We start from the raw sequence: 12,606 nt of genomic DNA, 5'->3' as shown, positions 1-12,606 counted from the left end.
TATGATCGAGGTGTATAAATGGAAAACAGGAATAAATAAAGGGGGTGTAAATAGCGTGCTGAAAATTTCCAGCCAAGACAGGACTCGCAGCAATGGTTTCAAGTTGGAAAAAATCAGATTCAGAAAGGATACAGGAAAGCACTGGTTTGGTAATAGAGTTGTGGATGAGTGGAACAAACTCCCGAGTACAGTTATTCAGGCTAAAACGTTGCGTAGTTTTAAAAATAGGTTAGATAAATACATGAGTGGGTGTGGGTGGGTGTGAGTTAGACCTGACTAGCTTGTGCTGCTGGGTCTGGTGCTGTGCTCCTTCCCTGAGTAGAGGTGGCCAGACTGGGTAGGTCATTGGGCTAATCTGGGGAGTGTGTGTCATTGGGCTAATCCCGTGGGGAGGGGGCATGGACCTACTCTGCATGAGTCAGTAGACCTGTTGCAGTGTTTCTTCTTTCTTATGTTCTTATGTTATGTTGATATTAGCTATGGAAAGTTCTCTCCGACCCTTGGAGTTAATGCAAAATGAAGCTCTCAGGACTATTCTTGGCTGTCCCAGATCTACATGAGGAAAGGAGCTTGGTATTTCTAGTATCAATGATAGGATTGTTGAGATTAACACTGTACTTGGTATTAGAATGTTGAAAAATGAACCAGACTCTGTTACAATGAATCTTACCAAGTGTCTAGAGGTAAATACACACAGATCTAAATGGATTGTGAAAACGTGCAATTGCATTAAGTTTTATAACCGGCATGAACTGTATCACTGTAGACAACAAGAGCATTTCACCCCTCCATGGAAGATGTGTTCATTTAATATCACATGCCTGCAAGTCCCTCCCAAGAAGCTCATTGCTAGTAATCCCTTCCTTAAATCACTTGTTAAAGCAACTGCTCAAGAAGAAATTTCTCGCCTAGCTGGTAGTAATAAGTTATCACAAGTTATATACACTGATGGATCTAAACAGGAGTCTTCTGGCAGGGCTGCATCTGCTCTTGTTGCCACCTCCCTAGTCAAGAACGATAATAAATTTGTTGAGTTAGGCATAAGAATTAACAACCGGGTGTCTACACTGCAAACTGAATTGTTTGCAATCCTAATGGCGCTAAAGCTAACCTATGACACTGAACTTGACCCTATCATCATTACTGATTCTATGTCACCATTGAAGGCTCTTGACTCATATACTCCAATAACATGCTCATTGGAGAAGCCAGTTATAGATTCTCAAAAATCAGGGACAAAGGAATTAATGTACAGTTGCCATGGATCCCATCACATATTGGATTACTCCTTCATGATAAAGTTGATATGTTAGCCAAGAAGAGTACCCAGAAGGAGAATGTAGAATATAACTTTGATATAACTGTGTCTAGCATTAGGAATAATAATAGGAGAGAAGTAAATAATGAAAATGATTGTTATAGGAATGCAGTTAGTGCTGGAACTTATTCGGTCCGAGAAGTCCCAACGGGGAAAAACACACCGTTCGAGGGCCCTTACACCCACCCAAAAACAAAAACACACACTCCCGGATTGCCGTAGGTGGATGGTAGGTACTACTTAATTTATAGATTTACCCTTCAGGGAAGAAGTAGGTAGTTTATACTGTTAGTACACTAATATTAGGATTATTGCCTGGAGTTTACCTGGAGAGAGTTCCGGGGGTCAACGCCCCCGCGGCCCGGTCTGAGACCAGGCCTCCTGGTGGATCAGAGCCTGATCAACCAGGCTGTTGCTGCTGGCTGCACGCAAACCAACATACGAGCCACAGCCCGGCTGATCCGGCAACTGAGGCAACTGTAGATAATAATGTAGACCTAAGACCTTAACATAGGTAGTAATAGGCCGATAATGTAGGCAAACACTAGATTATGTTAGCCAGGGAGAACTGGCAGCTCAAGTTTGAATGCTGGGGCACGGGGTTTCGAGACCGCCGTGCTTTTTTCTATGACCAGACATCATCTGGACAACACGTGCCGTGGTCAGCAGACGGCGCCCCCCACGTGTCTTCACATATGAGACCTGGGGAAATCTGGTGGAGGCACCTCGACGTACTGTAGATATCCTCCTCCGTCAGGCCCATACAGTAAGACAAGACCTCCATTTTTTCTTAAAGATTCTGGCCAGCGTTTGGGGAAAACTGCGAGTGAGTTGAGCTGTGGCCTTTGTGCAGCCGGCAGTTCATGACCAGTACATACTTTGTCTCTTGTCTACCTAGAAGCTAGTGTCCATTCCTGCATAGTTATACTAGGGGATACACACCCTCTTGGATACAGGAATTTCTGAGGTGCAGGCAGGTCACTAATATCGATTGAATATTGCAGGAATTAAGGCTCCCAGTTGCACGTGGTTTCTGAGGGGAAGTCCAAAGGGGCTAAGCTTAGGGAGGTTGAAGATCAGGATATATGCTGCAACACCAAGTAAGTTAGCCCTTTAAACGTGCATGCAGGCAAGGTTTCTTGCAACATCAGTCATTTATGAATTCTGTCCTATAAGCCACTTGTGAGGCTGAGGTACCGACCTCAGTGCTCGGTGTTTCAACAGAGCTTGCCAGGGTAGGCGACTCACTTGGAGGCAGTCCACACAAAATTTTCACAAGTGGTCCTTTGAACCGGATGTGGAATAGCTAGGTTAAAATTAACATAGCTAGGCCACAGTTAGGAACCAGTTTAAGAGTTAGGTTAAGTTAGTACACCTAAGCCTAGAGTTACACAGAGGCTAGGCCAAGCTGACTATACATAGAAGATGTTATTTGCAGTAATTTACAGGCAGGCCAGGTAGGCTAGAGAAGCTTGTGAATTTAATTATTTACAGTGATTACAAGTAATCCAGAGTAGGAGACTTGTGTGTTAATTACTTACAGTGGATTTGCAAGGTAGCCACAGTTAGGCTAGGCTTGTGCAATATTTACAACAGTTATAGTAGCTAAGACAGATTTTACCTAGTTATTATTTACAGGGAGTTCTAAAGCCAGGTTTAAGCTAGCACACTAGTTTACCTGTAGTTTACCTGGAGAGAGTTCCGGGGGTCAACGCCCCCGCGGCCCGGTCTGTGACCAGGCCTCCTAGTTAGGTTAGGATTTACCTTATCCAACCATCCACGCTAGACTGAGTAAGCTGGGCACAGTTAGGCCAAGCTGGCTACATACATTATTCATTTACTGTTTCACAAGTTGAATTGTTGAATTTATTTGTGCTAACCAAGTGATTTTAATTTGTATACTGCATTTTTATTGTGTGATTTTCATTGTCTTTGATTCATTTTTAATGTGGGATTTGTGAATTGTACCTGAGACTAGGTTAAGTCATGTAATCATTTGCTGGCATTGTACAGGAAAGTGCTAGGTTAAGCTTTCACATCGATACACATTTTGATTGGGATTTGAGAGCTAACAGTGTACATTTTAAGTCAGAGTAGAGTCAATATAACAAAGGGAATCGTTAAACTTGTTGAGGAGCCTTGAGACTCGTTCATTCTTGCTCAACACTGTGACATGCTGTGGGGTGGACTGAGTAAAGTACAATTAGTGTCACACTCCTCATTAAACCTCGACAATGGCAGATGGGAGTTCAGAAGTGTGATTCAGTGTTAGCAAAATTAAAACGATCAGTGGCGGCTTACAAAGGGCATCTGAACAGAACGTGCAACAGGTGCAAGGCTACTTGCCAACGCAGTAAAGTAGACTGCGATGATTTGCAAGACTGCTTGAAGCATTTGGGGGAAAAATGGGAAGCCTACGAACAAGCATTCTCAGCATATGAGCTACGGGCTATTGAGGATGATGAATCCCAGGATAGTCTTCGGCAGGCTCAGGACGAATTCACTGAGGATGATGTAGATTGTCAACAGGAGATGAATACGTACAAAGATAAGTTAAGTACATTAAAGGCTAGTATTCCAAGGGTGGTGTCGAACACCGCAGGTACCCCAAACAGCCACACACCTGTCAATATGTTTCCCAGGTTGCCCCAGTTGAATTTACCGACATTTGACGGAACCCTAACTGAGTACACTGCTTTCTGGGATCAGTTTGAAGCCCAGATATATGACAGGGGCGATTTGTCAGATGCCGTCAAATTGCAGCATTTGCGGTCACAGCTCAAGGGTAAAGCCTTAGACTTGGTCTGGCACTACCAGATTACTGACACTAATTACCAACATGCCAAGGACCAATTAGAAGACATGTTTGGCAACACTGAAGAGATAAAAGTGGCCATACTTTATCGGTTGTTGGATCTAGAGGCTTGCCGACATGACCGTCGAAGCCTAGAGAAGTTCCTTATTGAAATAATGAGCTTGACAAATTGTTTCAGAGATTTGCATGATGAGGATGATTCAGAATGGGTCCTTAGCCAGGTGATTCAGAGGAAACTGGCTAGCACTACAGTGCATGAGTTACACTTAAAATATCGGACGAATAGGTTTACGATACAACAAATTGTTGAGGGGTTGGGAGATCTCGTTTCTCATTTGAGTATAGGTGTGAGAGAACAGTCACCACCATCACCACATAAAAACCCAGACAGTTACTCAAAGATCTCGAGAGATCAGTCTAAAGCTCATGCGACTAACGTTGGAGTGTACTATGGTAAAAAAGTTTCTAAGGTAAGAACCTCTAAGCAGAACCTCAGAGGCACGCATGCCAGAATATGCGTGTTCTGCGAAGGCAAACAAGCTAGCACGAGTTGCTCGGAGTATATAGCACTGAGCAGTAGGCAACAGAGACTAAAGGAGTTGAGACTCTGCTTCAAGTGTTGTGGGGAACACTTCGCGAGAGACTGTGGCACCCAGCTCAGTGAGTGTCGAGTCTGTTGCAAAGGTAAGCACCATACTGCACTATGTCCCAATAATTTAAGGGAACCCCAGGCTAGTAGGGATATCCCTCAGGTAGAGATAGAAAGTGAGTCTGAGCCTGAAGTGGTAGCCAGCGTGATTAGTGGGAGTGAAGTCTCTAATCCGAGTGAGAATCACGGAGGTGCTGCCCTACCTACAGTCATGGCAAAGGTTGTGAATGGGCACAGGTCCGAAACAATCCGATTATTCTTTGACCCATGAGCACAAGTATCCTTGATAACAAAGAAGTTGGTGGCTAAATTAAAGTTGAAGGCCACAAGGAAAGTTAGTATGATGTTGGGAGGGGCTATAAGTCAGGCCCCACCTAGATCTTATGATGTGGTGGATGTCACAGTCAAATTAGGTGGACATCACAGAGACATTACAGCCTTGGTGGTAGAGACGTTACCCACGGCAATTACAGCGAGAGGTCTTGCTGCAGCAGCTAAGTGATTGAAAGACCTTGACGTGAAGCTGGCAGACCAGGGAATTACCACTGACACAGTCAGAAATGTAGGTATCCTGGTGGGAGCCAATCAGATAGATGACTTCCTGTCTACACGATGAACGTTTAGGGAAGGAATAGGTTTATACAGATCCCCAGTAGGATACATCATAGGCGGCAGGATTCCACCTGAATTTCCTGCTGAACCAGGTCAAAAGGCTAATAGGGCATGTGGGCCACTGTGTGGGAAAGTACAGAGCCACTCAGTCAAGGCTAGACATATGAAAGATGTTAAAGTTAAAGGAAAGGGTGCTAAGACCACTGGAACCAACAAGTTTACACCCCCAGAGGTCCACACAGGGGAAACTGGACAGTTGAAGTTAGACGGAGTCTGCTCGACGAGAGTGGCCGGACGGCACTCGTGTCCAGGGTCCTCCGTGGGGGCTCGCGGAAGGTGAACTTGATTTAGACTTAGTGCCTACCTTTGCCGGTGGGAGGATGTTGGAACTTATTAGGTTCGAGAAGTCCCAACGGGGAAAAACACACCGTTTGAGGGCCCTTGCACCCACCCAAAAACAAAAACACACTCTCCCGGATTGGCGTAGGTGGATGGTAGGTACTACTTAATTTATAGATTTACCCTTCAGGGAAGAAGTAGGTAGTTTATACTGTTAGTACACTAATATTAGGATTATTGAGGCAACTGTAGATAATAATAATGTAGACCTAAGACCTTAACATAGGTAGTAATAGGCCGATAATGTAGGCAAACACTAGGTTATATTAGCCAGGGAGAACTGGCAGCTCAAGTTTGAATGCTGGGGCACAGGGTTTCGAGACTGCAGTGCTTTCTTCTATGACCAGACATCATCTGGACAACACATGCCGTGATCAGCAGACGGCGCCCCCCACGTGTCTTCACATATGAGACCTGGGGAAATCTGGTGGAGGCACCTCGATGTACCATAGATGTCCTCCTCTGTCAGGCCCATACAGTAAGACAAGACCTCCACTTTTTCTTAAAGATTCTGGCCAGTGTCTGGGGAAAATTGCGAGTGAGTTGAGCTGTGGCCTTTGTGCAGCCGGCAGTTCATGACTAGTATAGTACGTTCTTTGTCTCTTGTCTACCTAGGAGCTAGTGTCCGTTCCTGCATAGTTATACTAGGGGATACACACCCTCTTGGATACAGGAATTTCTGAGGTGCAGGCAGGTCACTAATATCGATTGAATATTGCAGGAATTAAGGCTCCCGGTTGCACGTGATTTCTGAGGGGAAGTCCAAAGGGGCTAAGCTTAGGGAGGTTGAAGATCAGGATATATGCTGCAACACCAAGTAAGTTAGCCCTTTAAACGTGCATGCAGGCGAGGTTTCTTGCAACATCAGTCATTTATGAAAATCTGTCCAATAAGCCACTTGTGAGGCTGAGGTACCGACCTCAGAGCTCGGTGTCAACAGAGCTTGCCAGGGTAGGCGACTCACTTGGAGGCAGTCCAGACAAAATTTTCACAGTTAGAAGCCTGAGTAGATCTATAACCCACTATGATAACATGAACATAGATAAGTATGTTTATGGAGCAACTCGCAATGTGAACAGACTGACTGATGTTGTAGTGGCCAGGCTTAGGCTTAGTTACAAGTTCTTCTGGCAGTTTGGGAGACACACAGATGATGATCAAACTAAATGTAAATTATGTGATCAGGCATATGGTCACTGTCTTGAACACTATTTGCTTAATTGTCCACTTATTGAGGAATACAGAGATAGACAGTATAATAACCTACGTGACATGTCAAGATATCTTATTAATGAAAATAAGATACCAGGTATACTAAGCAAATTTCCTAAATTTGCTTGTAACAGATAAGTGAACTACAGATATGTAGATATAAATCCATATGTATTCATGTTAACTCTTTGGGGCCTAGATCCTAGGCCTTTTGTGTATCCATATGCTCTTGCGCTACCGTCCACAGGATGGATGTGGGGTGCACAATAAACTAGCCACTTCGGTGGCAAAATCTAAAATCTAACCTCTACTGACAATCCATTATGACATCCTGAGCTGCTGTGGCAACAATTCAACTACCACACTACCCTCTCTCTCGCGTCCTCACTGACAACCCGAAAAATGAAATACTGTTTTTATTTATTTATTTTTATTTATTTATTTATTAACAATTTGAGCACACATACAGAGGTACAAAAAAATACAGATAAGAGCAGCATGCCAAAGCCACTTATACTATGCATAGCATTACGGGCTGGCTTAAAATTAACTTAAGATTAACTAAGCAATGATGAAATCAGTGATAAAACATTAATGTAAACAGATTACTATAAAGCACAAGTGAGTATTACAAAGACAGGTCATATGGTTGCATGCATTGTTGTACATTCAGTCGTATGAAGTATTCTGTTAGGTAGTGTATTTAAAAAATAATTAAGTTAGACTGGGTTTTAGGTTTAACATTTATGTGATATAATTGTGAGAAACATTTAAGATATACAATTTATAAGGTTCAGTTATTCAGTATTTATTTGGTTTTGGGTGAGTAAGTGATCTTTGAGAAGAGACTTGAATTTATAAACAGGTAGTGTTTCTTTTATATTTACAGGTAATGAATTCCACTTTTTAAGGCCTTTTATGTGCATTGAGTTTTTGCATAGTGTGAGATGGACACGAGGAACATCAAAGAGTGATCTGTGCCTTGTGTTATGGTCATGTGTTCTGTTGAGGTTGGCAAGGAGATGTTTGAGGGGAGGGTTAATATCAGAGTTAAGTGTTCTATGTATGTAATAGGTGCAGTAATAAGTATGGATGTTTTGTATGGTGAGTAGGTTTAGTGTATTGAATATTGGTGGAGTGTGCTGCCTGTAGTGAGAATTTGTTATCATTCTAACTGCAGCCTTTTGCTGGGTAATTAGTGGTCTGAGATGGTTAATTGTTGTTGAGCCCCATGCACAAATTCCATAGGTGAGATAGGGGTAAATAAGAGAGTGATATAGGGCCAGGAGGGCTGACTGTGGAACATAGTACCGTATCTTCGATAGTATGCCTACAGTCTTGGAAATTTTCTTAGAAATTTGTTGTATATGTGTATGAAATTTGATTCTATTATCAAGGTGGATTCCTAAGAATTTTCCCTCTGTTAGCTTTGTGATAGGTGATCCGTTTATCATTATGTTAAGAGGGACATCTGTAGCTCTGTTACCAAACTGAATGAAGTAGGTTTTGTCAATGTTTAGTGTAAGTTTGTTAGTCCTCATCCAGGTAGATATTTTCTGTAATTCGGTATTTACAGTATTGGCTAGCGTGACTGGGCTCGGGTGGGAGAAGACGTATGTAGTGTCATCTGCAAATAGTGTGGGTTTGAGTAATTGCGAAGCATTTGGTACCTGGAGGTTACCTGGAGGTTATTCCGGGGATCAACGCCCCCGCGGCCCGGTCCATGACCAGGCCTCCCGATGGATCAGGGCCTCATCAACTAGGCTGTTACTGCTGGCCGCACGCAGTCCAACGTACGAGCCACAGCCCGGCTGATCCGGCACTGACTTTAGGTATCTGTCCAGCTCTCTCTTGAAGGCAGCCAGGGGTAGGTCATTTATGTATAGGACAAAGAGAAGAGGGCCAAGGACACTTCCCTGTGGGACACCAACTGTAATTGGTTGTGCAGAAGAGTTTGCCCCATTTGCGTACACATATTGGCTTCTGTTGCTGAGGTATGACTTGAGGTAGTTGAGGGAGTGCCCTCTTATACCATAGTGTGACAATTTTACGTGGAGCAAGTCATGGTCAACTGTATCAAAAGCTTTACGTAAGTGAATGAAGATCCCCAGTTGGACTTCTTTTTTCTCTATTGCAGTGTATATATGTTCTGGCATGTGTATAATAGCTTGGTCTGTCCTGGACCATTATAAGCTCGTGAATTATTTATTTGAGTCAGCCTGGCTACTGCGACTTTTGTTAACTATCATCCTCACACTGTTTCCCCTCCCTCTTCCTCTCTGCTACAGTATGGGCTGTACTCTGCCTTCATTCCCTGCTTCGTATACTTCCTGCTGGGGTCGACCAGTGAGGTCAGTATCGGACCAACAGCCATCATGTCCCTCATGACGTACCAGTATACCGGTCAGGGCGGGGGTGACTATGCTGTTCTCCTCGCCTTCATGGCTGGCATCATAGAACTGGTCGCTGGCATCGTCAACTTAGGTACGTTCCTTCACTTTGGAGACAAGGGAGAGTTGCTGTGTCTTACATGCAGTAGGTTCGGCTTGATTATGTAAGTAAGTTTATTCAGGTATACACAAATACAGTTACATAGGTTATCATACATAGCAGCATATGTGTAGAGAACCTGGGATAATCCAGAAAAGTCAGACATCGACTTATTTCCATTGGGGTCCTTTTACCTTATTATTATAATATAAAGGTTATAATATTTTCTTATTCTATAATGAAGATAACATCTTATTATCATACTAAAAAGACTATCTACTACACGAGGGCCATTACTAGGAATAAGGTAAAATCTACACGTGTGATAGCTAAAAAATACAAAATCATTCCCGTCCCTTTCTGTAGCTACATTCATCAGACACCTTTTGGCACTCTTCTTGAAGTGGTTCATGCTTTGACTGGCTTTGACATGTGCGGGCAGTTTACCTGGAGTTTACCTGGAGAGAGTTCCGGGGGTCAACGCCCCCGCGGCCCGGTCTGTGACCAGGCCTCCTGGTGGATCAGAGCCTGATCAACCAGGCTGTTGCTGCTGGCTGCACGCAAACCAACGTACGAGCCACAGCCCGGCTGATCAGGAACTGACTTTAGGTGCTTGTCCAGTGCCAGCTTGAAGACTGCCAGGGGTCTGTTGGTAATCCCCCTTATGTGTGCTGGGAGGCAGTTGAACAGTCTCGGGCCCCTGACACTTATTGTATGGTCTCTTAACGTGCTAGTGACACCCCTGCTTTCCATTGGGGGGATGGTGCATCGTCTGCCAAGTCTTTTGCTTTCGTAGTGAGTGATTTTCGTGTGCAAGTTCGGTACTAGTCCCTCTAGGATTTTCCAGGTGTATATAATCATGTATCTCTCCCTCCTGCGTTCCAGGGAATACAGGTTTAGGAACCTCAAGCGCTCCCAATAATTGAGGTGTTTTATCTCCGTTATGCGCGCCGTGAAAGTTCTCTGTACATTTTCTAGGTCGGCAATTTCACCTGCCTTGAAAGGTGCTGTTAGTGTGCAGCAATATTCCAGCCTAGATAGAACAAGTGACCTGAAGAGTGTCATCATGGGCTTGGCCTCCCTAGTTTTGAAGGTTCTCATTATCCATCCTGTCATTTTTCTAGCAGATGCGATTGATACAATGTTATGGTCCTTGAAGGTGAGATCCTCCGACATAATCACTCCCAGGTCTTTGACGTTGGTGTTTCGCTCTATTTTGTGGCCAGAATTTGTTTCGTACTCTGATGAAGATTTAATTTCCTCATGTTTACCATATCTGAGTAATTGAAATTTCTCATCGTTGAACTTCATATTGTTTTCTGCAGCCCACTGAAAGATTTGGTTGATGTCCGCCTGGAGCCTTGCAGTGTCTGCAATGGAAGACACTGTCATGCAGATTCGGGTGTCATCTGCAAAGGAAGACACGGTGCTGTGGCTGACATCCTTGTCTATGTCGGATATGAGGATGAGGAACAAGATGGGAGCGAGTACTGTGCCTTGTGGAACAGAGCTTTTCACCGTAGCTGCCTCGGACTTTACTCTGTTGACGACTACTCTCTGTGTTCTGTTAGTGAGGAAATTATAGATCCATCGACCGACTTTTCCTGTTATTCCTTTAGCACGCATTTTGTGCGCTATTACGCCATGGTCACACTTGTCGAAGGCTTTTGCAAAGTCTGTATATATTACATCTGCATTCTTTTTGTCTTCTAGTGCATTTAGGACCTTGTCGTAGTGATCCAATAGTTGAGACAGACAGGAGCGACCTGTTCTAAACCCATGTTGCCCTGTTTGTGTAACTGATGGGTTTCTAGATGGGTGGTGATCTTGCTTCTTAGGACCATTTCAAAGATTTTTATGATATGGGATGTTAGTGCTATTGGTCTGTAGTTCTTTGCTGTTGCTTTACTGCCCCCTTTGTGGAGTGGGGCTATGTCTGTTGTTTTTAGTAACTGTGGGACGACCCCCGTGTCCATGCTCCCTCTCCATAGGATGGAAAAGGCTCGTGATAGGGGCTTCTTGCAGTTCTTGATGAACACAGAGTTCCATGAGTCTGGCCCTGGGGCAGAGTGCATGGGCATGTCATTTATCGCCTGTTCGAAGTCATTTGGCGTCAGGATAACATCGGATAGGCTTGTGTTAATCAAATTTTGTGGCTCTCTCATAAAAAATTCATTTTGATCTTCGACTCTCAGTTTGGTTAGCGGCTTGCTAAAAACTGAGTCATATTGGGACTTGAGTAGCTCACTCATTTCCTTGCTGTCATCTGTGTAGGACCCATCTTGTTTAAGTAGGGGCCCAATACTGGACGTCTGTTCCATTCCTATATTGCTGTACAATAAAAGGTGTTTGACGCCTGGCCACTGACTGTGGCTACTACAAAGTTGTGCTCTCTCCCCCTAGTACTATGATTGCTTTGGTTCCCAACCTTGACAAAATTGGCAGCAAGATATTCTGGACACTGTGAGCAATTTTATAAACATGATTTAGCTTCAGTTGTTTTACTCTGTCTTCAACATTCAGCATATCCAACTGCTGTAATTCATCCTGGCCTACATGCTCTCTTGGACCCAGGCTCAGGATGAATCTCACAAATTTATTCTGGGTGATTTGCAGTCTATCTTTCAGTTGTTTTTTTTTGTCAAGGCTGAGTACCATGAAGAGCAAGCATAATCCATATGACACTGTATAAGGGATAGACATAGGGTCCTGCGAGCCTCAGTAAGTACACACTGTGCTTGTCTATATAGGAACTTCAGTCTGACATTCATTTTCTTTACTACATTGTTCCCTATCAATTCTCCTGACATGCATGGGTCAAAGGGGATTCCCAGATATTTTACTGATGAAAGCAAAGTGAGGGCTCCCCATTACGCTGGACATTAAAATTTACCCTTCTTAGTTTATGTTTCGTTCCAAAGAGAATGGCTTCAGTTTTCCCGAGGTGTAATGATAGTTTGTTGTCTACTAACCATTTGCTGCAGGACTCCAGTTCCTTAGTGCAATTACAATTGAGAGTCTTGTGCCATTTTTATATTATTAGATTGAACTCAGTTGTACTATAGCTCATTGTAGCTCACTACATAGTCAATACCAAATTCATTACATTAG

The 12,606-nt window shown here is 43.6% G+C and overlaps 1 protein-coding gene across 1 annotated transcript in view; it reads left to right on the top strand.

Annotated features, from left to right (window-relative positions):
* The window catches only part of LOC128703728 (sodium-independent sulfate anion transporter), a 160,855-nt gene that overhangs the window by 73,141 nt on the left and 75,108 nt on the right, over positions 1 to 12,606 (top strand). Inside the window, exon 4 of the mRNA XM_070101367.1 lies at positions 9,294 to 9,489. Coding sequence (XP_069957468.1) covers positions 9,294 to 9,489 — 196 coding nt within the window. The remainder of the gene's footprint in view (positions 1 to 9,293; positions 9,490 to 12,606) is intronic.

Source organism: Cherax quadricarinatus, chromosome 76 (genome assembly GCF_038502225.1).
Source record: "Cherax quadricarinatus isolate ZL_2023a chromosome 76, ASM3850222v1, whole genome shotgun sequence".
In the NCBI taxonomy this organism is placed as follows: Eukaryota; Metazoa; Arthropoda; class Malacostraca; order Decapoda; family Parastacidae; genus Cherax; species Cherax quadricarinatus.
Note: the sequence above shows the minus strand (reverse complement) of the source record. Positions and strands in the feature narration are given on the sequence as shown.